Below are 23,218 nucleotides of genomic sequence, written 5' to 3'. Positions count from 1 at the left end.
ATAAAACAAAAGATGATCTAAAGTCCCTACTTCAAGATTACAGTGCCAGCATCTATTAGACTTTGAACTATTTAACTTTTGTAGTCTAACTGGGGTCCAAAACGCTCTATGCAGAAGAAAAAACCAAGTTTGTCTCATAGATGCCGACACTGTACATCTCATCCTCCAAGACCAAATTTGTGGCCATTGAGATGCTGAAATTTGATGCTTAATCTCAATGCTCCAAATATCTCTAAGACCATTTTGGGGTTTCTTTTTAACATAGTCACTTATAATTTTATACCACTGTGTGGCCTTCAATTTTTATGAGTGCCCTCTAGTTTTTGTTGCCCCCGCCAGTCTGAAGAATCTATCTCTCTCTACCTTCACTATACCCTTCATGATCTTATAAGTTTCTATCATATCCCCTCTAAGTCTCCGCTTTTCCAGGGAAAAGAGCCCCAACTTCTCCAGCCTCTCAGCATACGAGAGGTTTTCCATGCCTTTTATCATTTTTGTCGCTCTTCTCTGGACCCTCTCGAGTATCGCCATATCTTTCTTTAGGTACTGCGACCAGTACTGGACGCAGTACTCCAGATGCGGTCGCACCATTGCCCTGTACAGCGGGAGGATAACTTCCTTGGTTCTGGTAGCTCTTGGAGCTGTGTCATTCTCAAGTTACAGAAGGAGCATGTGACTTTGATGTCGGATGTTAGACCATTGGAATTCTCATCATATATGGACTTATAAAACCAAGCAAGCAATCTTAAATTGAATTTTCATTTTCACTGGCAGCCAGTGTAGCTCTGTCAATAATGGGCTGGCTCTCTCAAAATTTTCCTAAATGAAAGATTAGCCTAGCCACCACGTTTTGAAGATGCTATAATCTCTTATGTTCCTTCTTTGAGATTCCACAGTATATGGCGTTGCAATAGTCCAGATATGGGAGTAAGACTGTCTCCAAATTGTCCTAAAGCTGGTCTAGCTAAAGACAAATCTTATTGTTCTAAGTTTTCTCAATCTGAAGAAAAATCTCCTAAGGAGTCAATTTGTGCATCACAAGTTAGATAAGAGTCAAGAACACCACCAAGGACTTTGATGTTTTATCAATCTTAAGTTTTTCTCCTCTAATTTAACCACCAGATCTGTATGCGACAGTGAATTATATTCTCCAGACCAAAGCACTTTAATTTTCAGTTTAGTAAGTTTAAGGAAGTTCTTCTGTGACCACATATTTAGATCCTCAATGAGCCTTGTTAAGTACTGTAATGTATTATTGTAGGATTCTTTGACCACACATACAGAGCCGTGCAAAGGTTTTGCATCACCTCCGAGTAATACATTGTTCCGTCTTTCTTGCTGGGTCACAGCAATATTTCTGATGCCTACTACTGCATATTATATTCTGACATCTTCAGAATTTTATGCTCTATCACTATGCACATTTTAAATTGATTTAGGACTTCAGAATTAAGACTTGTAATACATAAACTGCAGAATGTTGAAAATATCAATATTTTGCATCAAAACCAGATCAAAACAGTCCAATCAGATCATTCCATTTTCAACCAATAGCATTTGTTTTGAGGAACTAATCACAGCGCAGAATTTACACGCTTATATGGCGAAGCGGGAAAATCAGTTTTCATAACTGTCTGCTACTCCAGTGACAGCATAATTGCAACATAGGAAAAGTTAAAAATCTTTCAAAAGAAGAATGTGACGGTGGTTGTACTTAATGAAAAAGGCTATTCAAGCCGGCAAATTTGCAGCCAGGGTGAAGTGCAATCAAAGTTCAGTCATATGCTTGCTCAGTAAGAAAAGAGACAGGAAATGTGACTGACAGGGCTCGAAGTGGAAGACCACACAAATCCACTGTGCGAGAGGACAGGGTTGTTCGCTGGATCTCGTGGTAGATCGCAAATTCACATCACCAAAATTGTCAGCCAAGTGGCAGGAAATGTGTTCAGTGAACATATCTGCCTCAACAGTATGTCGGCAGTGCCTGGAGTTTGGCCTACATGGCTGTAGAGCAAGAAATAAGCCGTTGGTAACAGCGATGCAAAGAAAGTGATGGGTTGATTGGGCCAGAAAGTTTAGCATGTGAACTCCAGAGGTATGGAAAAACATTCTCTTCAGCGATGAGGGTACTTTCTGTGTGTTAGAAGGCCAGTTCAACACGTTTGTAAGACGATTTAAGAATGAGGCTTTCAAACCACAGTGCCTGGACTTGACTGTAAAGCATCCGACAAAAATCATGGTCTGGGGCTGTATGTCAGCCAATAGCATTGGACGCTTTCAGGTGATTGATGGCTTGATGAACGGTGCCAAATATCTCTCCACTTTGCAAAACATAATGGTTCTGTCTGGAAGGAGTCACTTCCAGGATGACAATGCACCCTGTCATCGGGCAAAGATGGTGACAAAGTGGATGACATCGAGCCATATTCAGCGACTGGAATGGCCATGGCAGTCACCAGATCTGAATCCAATTGAGAATTTGTGGAATAATCTTGCTAACAAGGTGTTCATAAAACACCCAAAAACAAAGGTTGAGTTGACTGAAACACTGATTAAGGTTTGGCACCATGTTGTACAGCCAGATGAACTTCGAAAATTCGTTCACTCCATGCCTCAACACTGCAAGCTTGTAAGGCTGGCCCATACGTTATTTGAATAGCAGAAAACAACCAGCCCTTTTCACGGCTACCTCCTCTTGAAGGGGGTAACAGTTAAAATACAAATAAACAGTACGTATTGAAATAGCTAATGTAATACATTTATGAATCTGCAGTTTATGCGTTACAAGTCTTAAATCTAAAGTCCTAAATCAATTTAAAATGTGCATAGTGAATAGAGCACGTCAGTATATAATATGCAGCAGTAGGCGTCAGAAATATTGCTGTGATCCAGCAAGAAAGATGGAACAATGTATTACTCGACTCTGTAGGAGGAAGATATCGTCTGTATAAGAAAATGTGGGAATTTGAGAAGAGAAACTTTTACCCAGGGTTCTCAAAAACACACTGAATAAGGGTGGTGACAGCGGGGAGCCCACTGAAACACCACAGGTGGCCTTCCAATTTTGGGACATCACAAGAAGGAGGGGCCACAGGGAATCTCCCTCACAACAGACTTCTGTTCTGCTCTGTAACAAGGATAGTGAAGAATGCAAATAAAAAAAACATAACTGCTTGCAACCAGCACTGACATATGTAGAACTCTTAGATGGTCACTTGCCCTCATCATTTGGAATATAAATTCATAATTTATTTTTTATGTTTTTCAATCTGATTGAGAAATTATGTTCTTACCTGATAATTTTCTTTCCTTTAGATGGAGCAGATGAATCCAGAGACAAATTGGCTGTGTCCATCTATCAGCAGGTGGAAATAAGAGTACCGAGTTGACCTCAGCTTTATGGCGAACCAGTATCGTTCATTGCAATGCAGTAGGAAAGTAGTCCCAGAAAACTCCTCTCCCACATAGCTGATTCTGAAATACTGAACAAAAAAAAACGATCATCGAACAAAAACAGCATCCCCAAAAAACCCGCACATAATCCCAAAAATCAGTAACAGGGTGGGTCTCTTGATTCATCTGCTACATCTAAAGGGAAGAAAATTATCGGGTAAAAACATAATTTTTCCTTCCTTAGTATCAGCAGCAGATGAATCCAGGGACAAGTGTGATATAGTAAAGCATTGCTTAAGTAGGGAAGGAAGCATTCGTGTCACATGCACTAATTAAAACCCGAAAGAAAACGGCAGACCTGGTCGCTCCCTCCAGTCTACAACAGATGAAGTGCAGCAACGAAGATGGATTAGCCACAGCACCAATTTCATCCAATGAAAGATCTCTAGACTCCGGCTAAGAAGGGCGCAACCACTCTGGTGAAAAGAATCCTAAAGTAGAAGGCAGCTGTGCAACCGAAAGCACAGAAGCTGAAACAATCACCCATCTAATTCAACAGTCAACAGAAGCCTAGGTAGCAATAGCTGCTCTGAATGGAGAACATTAATTGAAACAAGCAGATACATTAGCACTGTCGGAATGGCCGTTTGACAGGTAAACAAGAGTAAGCCTACTGTATAGAAGAATTAGTTAGTGATGAAACAATCATCTAGAACAAAGACAGATAGATAACCTGAGCAGTAACGATGTTATTGAATCAATGAACATAGACATTAGAAAAAGAAAGTAGAAACAGGTTGACCGACCCAAAGGAACCAGCAAGCCTCTAGCTCATGAGCAGTAAAGGCCCAGGCCAACCTATTAGGTCCAGACCCCTCCCAAAAGAGGGGTATTGTATAAAATGTAAAACTGGCAAGACACCAACAAACAATCCAATCAAATACGCAGCAGCAGTAAAGAAAGGCCAGAGTCAGAGAAGAATTGAAGAGGACACAAGCAGTCAAAGCTGCTGGAGCCACATCGCTAACAACCATCCCTACTAGCCTCGGAGAAATAATTAAGGAATCCTGCATGAAAGACATGGAACCAAACAGGTTGCAATTATCCGGAGGCACTATGAGAATCCACTCTCATGCCAGTCAGACTTCTACAACCTATGCCAGAAAGGTCAGTGCTATGCAACTTTCCAAAGTTTGTGCCTGAAAATGGCAAGGGCAAACCAAAATCCAATATACACATCATATGCTATGAGGTTACCCTGTTGTGCAGACTGGCAGAAGGGGGTTCACTATCTGTCGCTATCTACAATGGACTATATGAACATGGAAAGCCATGTCATCCACAGCTGAAGAGGATCCAAGATGTTCATTACAAGAGAGAGAACCAAGCAGCAAAAGCTGTGCCTGGGATTGCAGAGGCATACAATCAGAATTTCCCTAAAACAGATAGTGATGAATAGTAAGGAGTTACTACTACTACTTTATCACTTATTTACTTATTTTGATTTCTATCCCGTTCTCCCAGAAGCTCAGAACGGGTTACAAGTAGACATTCACAATCGTTTGAAAACAGCGCACATGTTTCTCGTCACAGCGCACACAGTGTATAGCACAGTTCTTCAACCGCCGGTCCGCAAACAAAATCTTGCCGGTCCGCAAAGGATTCGGTCCCCGCCGCAACGAAAGGCCGGCGTCAGCTGACTTGCAACTTCCTGTTGCAGTCGCTGTGCCGGGACTCCTGCCTTTGCCGGGACTCCTGCCTTCCACCGCGTTTGCCTCCTGCCTTGTCTCCGCACCTCCAGACCAGCAGCGGCAGCTGTGTATGCTTTTAACTTCGGCACAGAGCTGCCCCTAATCAATAGTTTAGCGCGGTTTCATAAGGCAGCCTCGGGGCCTTTGCTAGGCCGGCCCACATCGCATCATCGAAGCGGGCCGGCTATCAAAGGCCCCGAGGCTGCCTCATGAAACCGCGCTAAACTATTGATTAGGGGCAGCTCTGTGCCGAAGTTAAAAGCATACAGAGCTGCCGCTGCTGGTCTGAACTCTTGGGCCGCTGAAGGAGGGCAAAAAGCAGCTGTCCTGGAGGTTTCCCTTCCTCTCGCCTTTACAGGTTCCTTTTTTCCACCTTTTTTTTTTCCTTCAAACGGCAACGGGCCCCAGCATCGACATCAATCAAGTAAGTTCCACTGTCAATCAAGCGGTTCTGCTCGGCCAAAGCTTCCCCTGTGACATGAGCCACCCTCAGGGGAAAGAAAGTGACCCACAAAGGTGAGGGGAAGGGGGGCAGATGATGGAAGTTAGGGGGGGGGGGAGAGAGAGAGAGAAGGGGCAGATGATGGAATGGAGGAGATGAGAGAGAGAGAGAAGGGGACAGATGATGGAAGTGAGAAGAAGGGAGAGAGAGCAGAAGGCAGATGGATGTCAGTTGAGAAGGGAGAGCAGATGCTGAATGGAAGTGGGGAAAGAACACATACTGGATGGAAGGAGGAGATAAATAAAGGGGGAAGAAAATAGTAAGATAATGGAGGGGTGAGGGAAAGGGGTGACAAGCTGTGTGTAGACACAGTGAAAAGAGGGAAACGGGACTAAATAGTAAGAAAGAATTTAATTTAGATGGAGGCAGAAAATAGAGAAGGAAGACCAGAGAAGAAAAGGGAAGAGAGAGCAGAGAATGATCAGATCTGAGTGGAGGAAATGAGAAGAGAGATATGCTAAAAACCACAGGGGGGAGGGAAGGATAGAGATGCCAGACCATGAGGGGAACAGAAGGAAGATGATGGATGCTAGACCAAATTGGGGGGAGGGGGGGGGGGGAGGAGGAGAGATGGCAGGGAAAGACAGACAGTGAATGGAAGGGGCAGATGCTGGACTGAAGAGACAGAGAAGGTTATCATGCTGCTGTACCGGGCCATGGTACGCCCTCACCTGGAGTACTGCGTCCAGCACTGGTACTTTAAGAAGGACACGGTACTACTCGAAAGGATCCAGAGAAGAGCAACTAAAATGGTTAAGGGGCTGGAGGAGTTGCCGTACAGCGAAAGATTAGAGAAACTGGGCCTCTTCTCCCTTGAGCAGAGGAGATTGAGAGGGGACATGATAGAAACATTCAAGGTACTGAAGGGAATAGACTTAGTAGCTAAGGCAGGGAGAACGAGAGGGCACTCTCTAAAGTTGAAAGGGGATAGATTCCATACAAACGTAAGGAAGTTCTGTGGTAGAAAGCAACATATTTATTTGGCTCATAACTTGCTGGCGCCCGATATTTTTAGCTCACAGTGAAAAAAGTTTGCTCACAACACCCGCCCGCTTAGAGGGAACACTGTCATGACAACAAATAGGTTACAGTAGACAATAACAGAGCTTATTCTAGAGACCAGACTGGTCATAGTGAAGAGTACTAGGAGAAGTCTATTGAGGAGGCAGTTTTTAATGGCTCTGCGGAAGGTCATTAGTGAGTCTAGCGACCTGATCTGTGTGGGTAGTCGGTTCCTTAGCTGAGGTAGGAAATGGCTGTAGGATCTTTTGTACACCATACTCATTCGGAGCGCTGTACTTTTTGACATTTAGAGACAGTCTCTACTTGGAAGAGCTTACAATCTAACTTGGACAGACATGACATAACATAAAGGGCTGGGGATGCTGAACCCAAGGTGAGAGGAGTTAGGAGTCAAAAGCACTCTCGAAGAGCTGGGCTTTTAACAGGGCCTTGAACACTGCCAAGGAGTTAAAGCAAAATGCATCCTGAATGTCTGCAGCTGAAGAAAAGAGCCGGCAGCTGCCATCATTCAGGCAACTACAACATTAGATATAGACTGGTGTAGGCTGCAGCCAAGATACACCTGTGATCTATACTCTGCATGAGAAGGTATCCTTCACTGCCGTCACCAAACACACCTCAGAAGACAGCCCCAATGAAACTACGTATGCAGACAGCTCATGAAAATCACCTCAAACTTTAGAGGAGGAAAACCTAACCAGGAAACAGACTTGTTCAGTGTTCAAAAGAAGATGGAAGACACAAAGCCATAGGTTAGCATGCCCCTGTGACCCAAATATCCTCTTTGGCATAGGAATGCTATGACCATTAAAGGACAAGCATACAGCAGACCAACCAAAGGGCAAAAAGGGAAACTGCTGTTATTAGGACCTAGGACCCCCCCCCCCCTTTATATAGCCAGTTTGTAACATACCACAGACAAATAATAACTTCATGAAGACACTCAGAGAAAACCCTGAAGAAACAAAACCCTAACAGCAACACGGCATATTCAACTGCACGAACCGCATTGCTACTGCTGCACACAGGTAAGGCCCCCAGGAAAAAGGCAAATGCTGACTCTACCCCGAATAGGCAGACACTATTATAATAGATAATAAAGAGACCATCAGTGAGAGACCCACGAAGCCACTGGAGCCAAAACGAGAGAGGTCTGTAACTCATCAAGGAAATCCCAAGTGAGGGAAGTTAAGTGTCCTTAGAATGTTCCCTTTGGCTTGCAAGAGGGTACCCTCCAAAACTGTTACTATTGCCCCTTCCCTCCCCCGGCCATGTAATTGTCACCAGTGTCACCCCAGGAGGAGTGGCATCACCCAGCAGCAGAAAGTGTAAATCTGCATCTTCCATGATGGTACCAAAATGGGTAGGAAGAGAAAAGCTGACAGAAGCAGAAACCAACTTCTGACTTAGAGCAGTCTCAGCTGGAACTGGCATTATACACCATGACAGACGACCGACGCTACTGTAGAGCGTAAAATGCCACTGACAACACGCAGTCTACCAACTACGCCTAGCTTAGCCAGTGACAATGCCATGCTACATCCCACCTACATCAGAAGGAACGTGCTACTGAGGTGGAGAGCGGCCTGCGAGGTTCACTACAGCCAGCCGGCGATCCTCAGCAGGCTGCTTTGAAAAGGAGGGCAAATGAAGAGCAGCAGCGGCGGCAGCTGTTCATGCCGGTGGGTCAGAAGAGACCAGGAAGCCGGGATGGAGGGAGGGCAGGAACGGCCATTTGGGAGCAGGTATTAGGGGGCAGGGAAAAGGTGCTGCTGGACAGGGGGAGCAAGGAAGAGATGGTGCTGGATAGGGGGGAGGTAAAAGGAAGGGAGTAGGGCTGCTGCTGGACAGGGGGAGCAGGCAAAGGGTGGTGGTGGACAGCCGAGGAAAGAGAGAGGCAGACAAAAAGAAAGACAAACAGCGGTCAAGGAGAGAGAGAGAAAGAAAGACAGACACACACATCTATTCTAGCACCCGTTAATGTAATGGGCTTAAAGACTAGTAAGAGCATAAGAGCTGCCATACTGGGGCAGACCAAAGATCCATCAAGCCCAGTATCCTGTTTCCATCAGTGGCCTACCCAGGTCCCAAGTAGTAAGCAGTGGATTTCCCCAAGCCATCTCAATAATGACCTTTAGCAGAGGTCCCCAACCACGCGGACCAGTACTGGGCCATGGGACTTGCTGAACCGGGCCACACAAATTTTTATTTTATTTACATTAGAGGCAGTCCCTCTTCCCAGCCAAACTTCTCTACACAAAGGCTCGAGCAGCAGCTCTTACACCACAGCCAAAGACTTTGTGAAGAGAAGTGCAGCTGGGAGGACGGAGGGACAAATGAAGAGAGGGCGTGTTGGGACACACAAAGAAAGGAAGGGCATGAATGGGAGACTTGCTAGGCATGGGTGTCTGAGTGAGAGGAGAATTGTTGGCCATAGGGATGGGAAACATATAAAGTGCACAATAGAAAATGTAATAATTGCATGTTTCAATTATATATTATGCACTTTCTTGATTTTGTGCTTGAATCCACCGCACCCTGCAGTCTGTGGAAAAATAGTCTTGCATGAAACCCCCTGGTGCAAAAATGGTTGGGGACCGCTGACCTATAGTCTTCTCTTTTAGGAAATTATCCAAATTATCCTTTTTTAAACCCCACTATGCTAACTGATTTCCCCTCATTCTCTGGTAATGAATTCCAGGGTTTAATTACACGTTGTGTGAAGAAATATTTTTCCCTGGTCCTAGAATTTTTACAAAAAGTAAACAAGCGATTCACCTCTACCCTTTCCACTCCACTCAGTATTTTATAGACCTCTATCCTTTCACCCCTGAGTCATCTCTTCTCCAAGCTGAAGAGCCTTAGCTACGTTAGTCTTTCCTCATAGGGAAGACATCCCATCCCTTTATTTTTGTCGCCTTTCTCTGTACCTTTTATAATTCCACTATATCTTTTTTTGCGATATGGTGACCAGAATTGCACACAATATTCGAGCTGTGGCCATTCCAAAGAGCGATTCAAGGGCATATAACATTTTCATCTTGGTTTCCCATTCCTCCTTTCCTGATAATTCCTAACATTCTATTTGCTTTCTTAGCAGCCGCCGCACATTACATAACATAACTTTATTCTTCTATACCGCCATAACCAAACGATTTCTAGGCGGTTTACACAGAAGAAGGCTGGACAATCAGCAAAATACAAATAGTTAAAATAGTTACTTAGATATATTCAAAGTAGAGTTTTGCTGACTTAATTTCTTTACAAAATGTACCATAAGACAACATAGCTTCACCAATTTATTTACCCAGCCAAAATTGCTGTTTACCTGTTTGGCATGCGAAGAGTCTAATCCCAAAAAGTCTTGTATCTGCAACCAGTAATTTTTGGATAAGCAAATAAATGTGAATTCCTAGTTTTCCTTATAGGACTATACAACACGAAATAAGATAAAAGATAAGTTGGGGCCAATCCCCAAATCAACTTAAAACAGATACAAGAAAATCTGAATAGTACTCGCGCCTCCACCGGCAGCCAATGGAGCAAACGATAGTAAGGACTGATATGGTCATGTTTCTTCAATCCAAATATTAGTCGAACAGCCATATTCTGTACTATTCTCAATTTTCTCAATACTTTCTTTGGAGTTCCCAAATGGAAAATGTTGCAATAATCCAGTATAGATGAAACTAAAGCCTGCACCAATAGTCAAAGGATAAAGGATCAAAGTCATTTTTTGTGGTCTTTAATTTCCATAGTGCAAAAAAGCATTTTTATCACATTGAGCTGAGGGTTTCAATGTATCCTCAACAATGACACCTAGGATTCTTTTCCTGGGCAGTGACTCCTAACACAGAACCCAGCATCACATAGCCGGGTTCCTCTTTCCCACTTGCATCACTTTGCACTTGCTCACATTAAATGCCATCCACCATTTTGATGTCCAGTTTCCCAGTCTCGTAAGGTCTTCTTGCAATTTAACACAGATGGTATCTGAGGTCAATCTGGAGCCATAAAAATACTATAAGACCAGAATGGCATACTATTAGGTTATTACTCTGCCCTAGAAAGCCCATGAAGAAAACACATACAGGAGCCCCTATAAGAGCCAAACCTACACCAGCGCATCCAAACCCTCCGATCGACTGTCCTTCCTTTTGCTGAAGAAACAAGGGGCCTGGGAGTTGGACAGACAGCTCAGCACTTTGGGCGCTGAAAAGACATCCCCTTTGATCACAGCTCCAGAAACCCCCATGGTGAACCGAGCAGGCAAAGGCAGAGCAAGAGAAAGCTAAGACGCAGATTGCAAAGAGGGAAGTGAAGAAAGCCTCCAGCCACTCTGAAAACCCTGTCAGGTTGATTGGATTGTTGTTTGATTTTTTTTTTTTTTTTAGTTTTAAAGAAATACTAGCACAAGGGATGAAGATGAAGGCAGGCGAGAGGGACCTGTAGCAAAAGAGACCCCTGTTCAGCAGGTAAGAATCAACAGAGAGGCTTTCCAATATTTGGCAACAAAGAACAAATAACCCAGGGAATGTAAATCCAAATCCCTCATGGAGAAACTGCACAGTTACCATCTGCTGAGACTGAGAAGAGACTGGCTTTTAAGGACTGCACAGCCCACTTATAGGTGAATTGAAGCTTGGTAGTTCTCAGCCTCCATCTGTGCCAGTCTAGAGGGCTACTATGGAATAGGTTTTAAATAGCTTCTTATAAGAGTGAAACATTTGCATATAGACATGTATAACCTGGCAAAGAATTCCACAATAAAGCAGAATCCCATGGCATAGAAGAGAAGTTTCCTGTTGAGACTATGGAGCTGTGAAAAAGAATACAACTAAATGACATAACTGTAGTGGCACTGTTAAAAAAATACCGATATCTGCTTTGATTATTTTCATATTAACAGACTTTTACTTCCTGGAACCCACTTGGGGAAAATGGGAGTGGCAAAAACATGCCAGACCGGAGGACGTACCCCTAGGAAGGAGGTGTCACTCCTGACATTCCTGGGTCAGATCAATGGTCCATCAAGCCCAGTAGCCTGTTCTCACGGTGGCCAATCCAGGTGCCTAGTACCTGGCCCAAAACCCAAGGAGCAGCAACATTTCATACTATCAAGAAAAGAAGAAAATTTTTTGCTTATAAACAAAAAACATCATTAGGTACTAGATTTCAATTGACAAAATGTTTGCTCTATTTGGAGGAACACTTACGGGTTTTCTATGAGCCTTCACAGCTGCTATTTTTTGGGAAAGCAGAGGGATCTCATTAGCTGTCCCTTCGTGCATTTACTCACTGGAATTTTTTTCCTTTAAGTTTTATTCTTTTCTGTTTCAACTTCCTTTGATATGTCTGAATTGACTGCTATTGTGATCTAATTTAAGCTTAAGAATATCAACTGCTTATGTTGTATTTTCCTTGTTATGGCTTTGTAGTTTACTCAATGTTGGGGGTTTTCCCCCTGCGATTTACATATCTTAAAAGTACTTGGGAAAATCTGTTGCCTATCCCAGGAATAAGCCGCATTGAACCTATTGAGATCCTGCCAGATACTGTTTTAGCCACTGCTGAAAGGAGGCAAATTTTAGGTTCTTAGATGGAAACAATAGGTACAAAGAGAAAACCAATTCAAACTATAGAATAAATGATTTTCCTGGGCTGTGACTCTAATGTGAACAAGCAATACACTGAAATTCTTGCATTTCCCATATGGCACCAGCCAATAAAAAGGATGCTGAAAATTTGAGAAAGAGAATGTCATGTCATAAGGCCTCGACCACTGCCATTCTGGTCGCCACATCTCCAAATTAAAAAAAATTAAAACTAGAAAGATACAGAATAAGGTGACAAAAGGCTGGAGAAAGATGATAGATAAGGGCAGTCGAATGGTCAATGCAAATCACTTGATTACCACAAACTTACTAAAAATTACTTTTAAAACAAATTACAAAACATTTGTCCACTCAATATATAACTACTTTGTAATCCATTGCTGGAGAATGTGGTAAAGTCCATTAGTGTAGCTGAATTAAATAAAAATATTCAGACAAGTTCCTGAAGAGAAAGGCCATAAATTATTAACAAGGAGGTAAACTAGGGGAAACCCATTGCATATTCCTAAGGGTAAGCAGCATGTAATGTATGTTTTGAGATCCTGCTCGAGCTTTGTGCCCTGAATAGCCACTGCTGGAAACAGGATACAGGGCTTTATGGACCTTGGTCTGATCAAGTAGGCTACGAGTTCTTCTGGTCATTTTATCTCCCATTTTAGAAGGTCTTCAAGCACACTTAACCCCATGATATGTGTTAGATAGCCAACAGATTAACTCTTGAAAAGTAAACAACATAACAGTCATACTGGGAAGATAAGGAGCAGCCAAGCCGGAAGGAAGACAGACACTAATTCTTTGCAGACCGGCGGTTGAAAAACACTGCATTAGATAGGTTGTCAGCCCACCAGGACAGACAGGGAAACATGCTTGAGTACCTGAATAAATTCATGTAAACCATTCTGAGCTCCCTGGGAGAATGGAATAGAAAATTGAATAAATAAATAAGCAGAAGTGTCCCACCCTCTTTAGTCTTTCCTCATGAGGCGTTCCATTCCCTTTACAATTTTGGTTGCTCTTCTGTGAACCTTTTCTAATTCCACTATGTGCAATACTGAAGGCGAGGACGCACCATAGAGCAATACAAAGGCATTATGATATTCTCAGCCTTATTTACCGTTCTTTTCCTAATACCTAGAATTCTATTTGCATTTTTTCCATAGCTGCACACTGGGCAGAATATTTCAGCGGTGTCTACAATGACAATGACAATTTTTCCACAAATCTTTAAAAATTTTTCTATTTGCTAAACACTTTGAAAATTAATTCTTTTGAAATTCTTGTTGTTTATTTTTTTTAGTACTTTTTAAATTATTGTTAACTGAGTCAAGCTTCCTTTGGTTGATGATCCGGTTAATAGAGCTAAGTTTTAGTTTAGATACCCAGATCTTTATCTTGGGTGCCGACTCCTAAGGTGGACCCTAGCTTCAGGTAACTAACTGCATCATTTTGCATTTGTCCACATTAAATTTCATCTGTCATTTGGATGCCCAGTCTTCCAATTCAACACATCTGTTTACAAGGTGTAGAGCATCTCTTTGATCAGATGTTTTTGAACACCTCATGTTCTTGTTTCCAAGTTTATTTACTATTTGATATAACAACCATCAACATGAATCTGGTCAGTTAACGGTACTAACAATTTAAAAAATATATAAAAGAAAATAAAAAGGGGTCAATATGTAAAACTCCATAGTTGTTAGACAAGGATGATTTGATACAATAGGCAAGATTCAAAATTACATTGAAGAAAAACAAGATTTAAAAGGAGGTAAGAAGGGAAAGGGGATGTCTATGGCCTGCCTCCTTGACCATTTTGCCAAGATCATGATCTCAGGCTCCCCCACTCCCCCTTGTGTGTGTCTGATTACTATCCTATCAATTATGGCATTCTTTTCTGTTTGGTATACCTAAATTTTAATATTTTATTGTAACCACTTTGATTAATTTTGCAAAGTCAGGTACTCGTCGACTTTCGACCTATGCAAGTTACGACTGTTCAACTTTACAACACATCTTCCGCTCTCCCAAGTCTCGCTACGCAGCATAATAACATACGCAGGGGTGTTGCCCCACGTGAGTTTGTACCTCGTGGTTTTGGCGATTTCATACCCTAAAGAGGAAATTGTCTTTGTCCACTCCTCAGCCTTCCAAAAAGGAAAGAAAGGCCATAGATTTAGACAGAAAAATGATGATAATAAAACAGTATGAAGGAGGAAAGAAAGTGAATGAGATCGCATGTGATATGAAGTTATCACACTCTACTGTGTCGACTATCATAAGCACATAAGCAGTGCCTCCGCTGGGTCAGACCAGAGGTCCATCATGCCCAGCAGTCCGCACACACGGAGGCCCATCAGGTCCAGGACCTGTGTAGTAGTCCTCTATCCGTACTCTTCTATCCCCTTTTCTTCAGAAAGTTGCCCAATCCCTTCTTGAACCCCAATACTGTACTAGAAACGCCTTCACCGGATCAGACTTTAGGTCCATCTATTCCGGTGACCCGCACACGCGGAGGCCAAGCCAGGTGCTCCCAGATGAAGACCCTGATTACCCATATCCCTCAATGTGATTTGCAAGGAGGTGTGCATCCAACTCACGCTTGAAACCCAGAATGGTAGTCTCCGTCACCACCTCTTCTGGGAGAGCACTCCAAGCGTCCACCACTCGCTGTGTGAAATAGAACTTCCTGACATTTGTCCTGAGCCTGCTGCCCCTCAGCCTCAGTCCATGACCTCTTGTCTGTGTCACTTTTGACAATGTGAACAACGATGTTTCTTGCTCAATTTTATCGAATCTATTCAGTATTTTAAAAGTCTCAATCATATCTCCTCGCAGTCTCCTCCTCCCGAGGGTGAACAGTCCCAGTCCTTCGAGGTGTTCTTTGTAGCTCAAATTTTCCATACCTTTTACTAGCTTCGTGGCTCGCCTCTGCACCCTTTCCAGCAGGGTTATATCCTTTTTTAGGTATGGAGACCAGTGTTGGACACAGTATTCCAAGTGTGGTCTGACCATTGCTCTGTAAAGCGGCATTATAAAGGACAAAAATAGAATTCGTGAAACTGTGAAAGGTTCTGCACCTTTGTGGTCAACAGTGATTATGAAGCAACGTACCAGGCCCAACCATGAAATAGAGAAATTGTTAAACATTTGGATGGAAGATCAGATTCAAAAGCGGATGCCCTTAAGCCTCTTTACAGTACAGTCGAAGGCTAGAAGTCTGTTTGGGACTTTAAAGGAACGTGCTGGAGAAGACTACAATCAAGAATTTGTGGCAAGTACTGGTTGGTTTAAGAGGTTTAAAAATAGATTCCAGTTGCATAATGTTCGGGTGACTGGAGAAGCAGCGAGTGTGGATGAGGAAGGAGCTAAATAGTTTGTTGATAGTTTAGAAGAAATAATTAAGGTTGAGGGTTACCTGGCAGAGCAAATTTTTAATGTGGATGAAACAGGATTATATTGGAAGCGGATGCCAGGATGCAAACAATTCAGACGAAGCTCACTATGTTTATGAAAAGAGCAACTCTACCCAACACCCCCCATTCGCAGCATCGCCTGATGAAGAAGATATCGACAACCCGCAGCCAAGCACCAGTGGTGCCAGGAATTAAATGTACTTTACTGTACTGTATTTCTTATTTTTGTATGTTTTTCCACAATTGTACTGTAGTTTGACTTAGAAAGAAAGAAGGAAAAATTATGTTCTTACCTGTTAATTTTCTTTCCTTTAGACGCAGCAAATGAATCCAGAGACCAATGGGATAGCACACATCTACCAGCAGGCGGAGATAGAGAAACTGATTAACAGGTGGTCCTATTGGCTGGCACTCCTCCTATATCTTCAGTATAGCTCCTTGCCCAAGCATCCGCAACCATCAATAGGCATAGCATGTAAAAAACTTCTTTCCCATAACAAATCTCAAAAGGCAATAATACAGAATACAACCATCAATAACAAACTTTGAAAGTTGCAAAAGAAACAACCGACAGACAATATCCAGAAAGGGTGGGGCTCTGGATTCATCTGCTGCATCTAAAGGAAAGAAAATTAACAGGTAAGAACATAATTTTTCCTTCCTTAGCAACAGCAGCAGATGAATCCAGAGACCAATGGGATGTAGCAAAGCAATCCTCAATCTGGGTGGGAAGCCAACGCCACCTCCGCTACTGCTGCGCTGTAACCAACAAGGAAACTAAGCGCGTGCATGCAAAGGGCGGGAAAGTCCCGGCTCCCTCAATGGATTTCTAGTCATAAAACTTAGCCTCAATAAAATATCCATTCCTTAAACGTACGTTGACCGAACCCACAGTACTAAGACTCCCAAACAGAACCTGAAGTTCAAACAACAGTAAAAAAAACACATACATACTCACAAGCTTGTTGTTAGGGCCGGTTGAAGCCAGTAAGAGCTGGTTGTGCAGCACTAACAGGGCAGAATGTAGCAACTGTGGTCTCCCTTATTTTAGAGAAGGGAAAGAAAAAATTGAGACCCAGTCAGACCCTCTAGCAATGGAGGGAGGGTGAGGCAGGGACCTGGGGGGGCCCAGGTGTAACTCCTAAAGCCGGAACCATTCAGCCGGACACCCCTGTCTCACTGAAGAGAAACCTGAACAGGAGAAATAAAACTGCCATCTCACTGAAGAGAAACCTCAACAGGAGAAAATAATTTTCCAGTCACAGCCAGAATCTAGGAGCTAGTTGAATAGCGACCATCACCTGCTGGGAGACAGAGCATACTGAAGATGCAGGAGGTGTGCCAGCCAATAGGACCACCTATTAATCAGTTTCTTTATCTCCACCTGCTGGTAGATGTGTGTTATCCCATTGGTCTCTGGATTCATCTGCTGCTGTTGCTAAGGAAAATGTTGTTAACAGATTGCTTTAAGATGATTAAAATATCATTACCCAATCTAATATTCTTGCCTTAATTTAATATAGGCCAACTTCAGTCAACAGCAACTACAGTTCAGAAACAGCACCATATACTGAGCACAACTGCCGTTAATTCACAGTGCATCTGACACACTGCTGGAAAAAGCTCCAAGGATCTTCTATGCAAAGAGGAAACCCTCAGCCAGGTACAGCCCCACCCACCCACTATTCAGATTTGATAGCTTTCAATCAAACCTCTGACATGGGAGTATGGCATAGAAACCAAAGGATCCCTGCACCTCCAGCTCTACAAAAAAGTGATCACGTCCACAGAAATTACTTCAACAACAGATTCAGAACAGAACTAGGACACTTCCCCTTACTACTTACCCTCAACACAGAATATTCACATTATGGCCTCACCTTAGTAACAATGACACAAATGGCTCTCAGAAAAATTATTTGAAGAAGCAGATAACTTGACCTATAACACCCTCGAAGATATACATGGGTAGAAATTGTAGTTTGTATTAGATCTTAGAAAACTGAATGCACCTTAGTCCTTACTGCAATGCAGGGAATGGTACGAGAGAACGGTATGGGACTGCTGGGAAACAGCGATAACATGATCAAATTTGAGCTGATATATGGAATTAAGTCACTAAACAAATTTACTATAACAGCATTTAAGTTTTGAAAGGGTGACAAATGAGAAAAATGATTAAAAAGCTAAAAGGACTGACGGCAAAAGATTAAGACTTTAAATAGGACATGGATGTTTCAAAATATCATTGTGAAAGCCCAGAACAGATGTATTTCATGTATTAACAACCTTTCTAACCAGGGTCTCTCCTCTTCAGTACGAGCCCATCTTAGTGCTATTGCTGCTTTCCATGACCTAACATCTGGTTCTCCCATTTCCCAGCATCAGCTTGTTCCCAGATTTCTCAAAGGACTCTTACAAATTAAACCTCCCTTACGGAAACCTCCTCCGCAATGGTACCTACCTTGGTTCTGAACTCCCTCACTCACCCACCCTTTGAACACATTGAGGAAGTCAACCTCAAATTCTTTACTTGGAAAACTTTGTTCCCGGGGAGCTTCAAGCACTTGTCCACTATTCTCCTTATCTCCAATTTCAGTCAGGACTCAGTCAGGACTCATCCAAAATTCCTTCCTAATGTTGTTTCAGCTTTTCACATCAAATCAATCAATTATCCTGCCTTCTTACTCTCCTCTATCGGATACAACTTCATGAACTTCTTCTCTTTACACCTTAGACTGTGGAAGAGCTATCAAAGCTTATCTACAAAAAAATAAGAGTCCAGATCGACCATCGCAACTCTTCCTTTCATTTTCCCCAAATAACCTGGACAACCTGTTTCTAAACAAACTATGTCCAACTGGTTGGCGATTGCATTTCTTATTGCTATGATGCTTCTTCTAGCTCTTATCCTCCTAGAATTACAGTTCATAAATTAAGATCTATGTCTGCTTCTTTTGACTATTTGCATTGTGTTCCACTACTTGGAGCTTGCCGCATACTTTCATACAGCATTATTGCTTCAAGTTGATAGTTTGCCTACTGTGTTAATAAACGCACCTTCTGTTTAACTACTTCAACCTGCTTCCTCCTCCATTTGTATCAGATTGCCATTCCTAGCAAAACTATTGCAAACCTTAGCTTGGGAATCTCTGTGTGTGGCTGTTGTCTATCAGAATTTGAATTAGCTCCTTTTACACAAATTACCAACAGCATGAATAGTTCTCCTTGTAAAAAATCCAGGATCTCCTTACTTCTAGAAGACCCCATCAACATCTGAAATGTTAAAATCACCTATTAGTAATACTTCCCCTTTTACAGCTATATGTGGTATGTCTACTATAAAGAAGGTTAAAAAAAAAAATATGAAGAGAAACTTGCCAAAGAGGCAAAAACTCACAGTAACAACTCTTTCAGGACTATCAAAAGCAGAAAGCCAGCCTGTGAAGGAATCTGTGGGACTGTTGGATGATGAAGAAGCAAAAGGGGCACTTAGGGAGGATAAGGGTATAGCGGAAAGACCAAATGAATGCTTTGCTTTAGTCTTTAACAGAAGAAGATATAAGAGATCTACCTGAACGGGAAATGGTGACAATATGGAGGAATTGAAGAGTCACGGTGAACCTAGAAGACGTACTGAGCCATCATGAAGAATAATCCAACCCTTATGCTAGTTACCTTATGCTAGGGTCCAGCTTAGGAGTTGGCACCCAAGAAAAAGATCTGGGTGTCACTGTAGACGCTGTGCTCAAATCTTCTACCCAGTGTACAGCTGTGGCAACAAAAGCAAATAGGATGCTAGATATTAATAGGAAAGCGATAGTAAATAAGATTGAGAATATTAGAATGCCATTATCACTCCATGGTGCGACCTCACCTTGAGTATTGTGTACAGTTCTGGTTGCCATATTTGAAGATATAGTGAAATTGGAAAAAGTTCAAAGAGGCGCAACCAAAATGATAAAAGGGATCAAACTCTTGTATGAGGAAAGACTAAAGAGATTGGGGCTCTTCAGGTTGGGAAGAGATGGCTGACGGGGATACGATTGTGGTATACAAAATCTTGAGTAGGGTAGAACAGGTAAAAAGTACAAAAACCATGAGACAACGAAATTCCAGGGAAATACTTTTAAAACCATTAGGAAGAAATTGTTTTTCACTCAGAGAATAGTTAAGCTCTAGTACACGTTCCTAGAGGCTATGGTAACAGCAGTTACCACAGATGGTTTGGACAAGTACCCGGAGGAAAGGTCCATGAGAGACATGTGGGAAGCCACTGCTTACCCTGGATCGGTAGCATGGAATGTTGTCACTGGTGGAAACTGGGCTAAATGGACCATTGGTTTGATCCAGTAGGGCTTATCCTTATGTTCTGCTTGCAAAAGAAAAGATGCCAAATTCCTTTCAGTTCCCAAATAGAGCAGAGATAAATCCTCAGAATAAGTGACAAATTAAAAACAGAAAGATGAAGATGAAAACTGAAAACACCAACGAGCCAGATTTTGCCTAAAATAATTTCCACCTGTACTGTACAAAATACCTTCTGGGTCTTTGAATTTTGCTCAGTGCAAGATAGCGCACTGCTGTTTCTATTCCTCCTACAGTGTATTTCATGCAGTCTGGCTTCCTATTGTTTCTAGGGAGAAAAAATGAAGACTTCCTACAGAAAAACAAGCAGGAACAAACTAATTAATCCTGAGGGACAGGGGAAAAATAGCAAGTACAGCAGAAATAGGATCTACATCAGAACCAGTGAACTCATTTTGGGTTTCCTTCCATTTTAGCAACACACTGACAAAAGAGAGGAGTAGGAATAGAAATACAGGATTACTGGCAAATATTTACCTGGGGATTGTCCATGTACCAAAGCAGGCTGCCCTCCTGCGTGTCCAGGATAAAGTACCTGCGCAGGAACTTGCCACTCTGCTCATGTTCCTCAATGTCCAGGAAGCCACAGATGCGATTCTGACGATCTACATAAGGCATTTCTAGGCCAGAACATCACCCTGTGAGACAAGAGGAAATGTAAGAAACATACATGTTAAACTGCAGGATGGAAGAGAAAGCTTAGCATACATGAGTTTTCCAAGCTCCCATGCAATTGTTTTGCAAAAACTTGCACTATATAACTTTCCTAATGTTCTAAATAGATCTGTTATCTATGTTTCTATTTCTCCAGAAATGAATGCAGTGAAAGGGGACAAACTACTATTACTACTTATTTCTATAGCACTGCTAAACTTACACAGTGCTTTACAGTAAAACATTCAAGAGACAGTTCCTGCTCAGTAGAGCTTACAATCTAATCAGACAGACAGACAAGCAGCATAAGTAGGGGGTTAGAGGGTTTCAATCCATTCATTCCTACTTTGATGCCCTTCCCTTCCAAATCCTATGTCAAGCCCTGATCTCAGCATGCCCTCAGAAACACTACAACATACTCCAAACGATTCAACACACAGCTGTGCACCTTATCTCCAGACTAAGAAAAACCAACCATGTGCTGGCTCCCTGTCGAGGTCTGCTATTCAAGCTGGGCTGCGTCATGTATAAGGCGATGTATTGGACTCCTACAAAACTACATGATTGAAGTATTTGAGTTTACCTCCCGGCCTGCCTTTTGCGTTCCAATCTCATTTTCTCCAACCCCTCCTGGCAAGGAAGGCCTTTAAAAGCTTTTGTCACAAAACTGTAGGTTATAGGGATAGGGACCACTGCTCAGGCAATGGGCCTGATGGGCCGCCGTGGGAGTGGACCGCTGGGCAGGATGGACCTCTGGTCTGTCTCAGCGGAGGCAACTTCTTATGTTCTACCAAGCAGCTCACTTAAGCCGGGAACTACTCCCCATCATTAGGTCCTCTTCATCACACATGTCTTACAAACATACTTGTTTAATAAGTTTCAGCAGAGTATTAAACCCCGTGTTCTCTCTGCGTGTCATTCATGCTTGCCCCCCCCCCCCCCCCCGAATGACTAAGGGCTCCTTTTAAGGCCTTAACGTGCTAAAATGCTGCGCGTGCTAGCCGCTACCGCCTCCTCTAAAAATGCTAGCACACCTTTGTACAAGGAGCTCTAAATGCTCCATGCTCAGATACATCTAATACTTATTATGTCCTACCCCCCCCCTTGCAACCTGCATTTGGGAATCCCTATCTATGATTTTTATGTGATGTGTTTGATTTATCCCTCTAAATCCTCAGGAACTTGGAGAGGCTGATCCAGATCATGTTCTTTTTGTGATACTTTCTGCTTTAAATTTAGAACAGATGGTGAAAGAAAGCACACATCAAGGTTATTTTCTGGACTTCATGCCCCATGACTGTAAGAGTCTGCTTGAAAATACTTTGCAGGTGGAACAGGTGGATTGGTCTGACCACAAGATATTATCTTTTGTGCTTGGGCCAATATACAAGAGTCAGGAGAAGAAAGAAGTGTGATTGATAAGATCCTACTTTGATATAAAGGATTTAGAAAAGGAATGTAAAGATTGATGAGAATCAATATTATAGGGAACAGGTTACTCAGGCTTTGAATAAACCTGCTGGGAGATAGAGAATACTGGATAAACAGGAGGAGTGCCAGCCAATAGGACCACCTGTTAATCAGTTTCTCTATCTCCGCCTGCTGGTAGATGTGAGCTATCCCATTGGTTTCTGGATTCATCTGCTGCTGTTGCTAGGGAAAGTTAGTTATCTGATTAATGGATACAATGGTTTAGTCGATTATCATGATTTAGATGTGGAAAAGTATGCGCAGTTCTTAGTGGCAAGAATGGGTAGAGCTCAACAACTCTCTGATGAATGTGGAAAATGAGAAATGGTCCCAGTTTGATAGAGTAGATGAAACTGAGGTTCGTAAAGTTATTTGTGACTGTACACCTACCCGTGCAATACAAGATAATTGCTCCTCAACAATTAGACAAATGGTTAATAAGGTGACTCCAGCAATTACTAAAATTGTAAACAAATCAATGGAAAATGGAATTTGTCCAGGGGTTTGCAAGCAATCTACTATTAGACCAGTTTTAAAGCGTAAAAACATGGAAATAAGTGTTATGAAAAATTTCCAACTTATTTCTATTGTGCTATTTATTGGAAAAGTTTTAGAAAAGATTGTTCTCAGTTAGATAATTTTGTTCAAGAGACTGATTGTTTGGACTGTAATCAATTTGGTTTTCAGAAGGATCATAGTGTAGAATTATTATTGATCTCCTTAATTGATACTCTATGACTAGGGATGGATCAACACAAGACATTTTGTCTTGTGTCTTTAGATCTATTTGGAACATTTGATTCAGTTGTGGGTAGACTATATAACCTTGGAATGAATGATGTTGTTTTCAATTGGTTTAAAATATACCTTTTAGGACGCTCTTTCCAAGTGAGAAATGGATGTAAGATTTCAGGTGAATATTCAGCTAGGACTGGAGTACCACAGGGCTTGGCGCTCTCTGCCCTATTATTTAACATCTATATGGCTACTTTAGGCAAACTATTTGAATCTTTAGGAGTTGAATATCGA

The 23,218-nt window shown here is 42.3% G+C and overlaps 1 protein-coding gene across 8 annotated transcripts in view; it reads right to left on the bottom strand.

Annotated features, from left to right (window-relative positions):
- PLEKHA1 (pleckstrin homology domain containing A1) overlaps positions 1-23,218 on the bottom strand; it is a 136,759-nt gene that overhangs the window by 94,761 nt on the left and 18,780 nt on the right. For all 8 annotated transcript variants that reach the window (XM_033942137.1, XM_033942136.1, XM_033942140.1 and 5 more), the window contains exon 2: positions 20,543-20,703. In XM_033942137.1, coding sequence (XP_033798028.1) covers positions 20,543-20,683 — 141 coding nt within the window. In that variant the 5' untranslated portion in view covers positions 20,684-20,703. The remainder of the gene's footprint in view (positions 1-20,542; positions 20,704-23,218) is intronic.

Source organism: Geotrypetes seraphini, chromosome 4 (genome assembly GCF_902459505.1).
Source record: "Geotrypetes seraphini chromosome 4, aGeoSer1.1, whole genome shotgun sequence".
In the NCBI taxonomy this organism is placed as follows: Eukaryota; Metazoa; Chordata; class Amphibia; order Gymnophiona; family Dermophiidae; genus Geotrypetes; species Geotrypetes seraphini.
The sequence above is the reverse complement of the archived record's forward strand: the minus strand, read 5'-3'. Positions and strand labels throughout refer to the sequence as shown.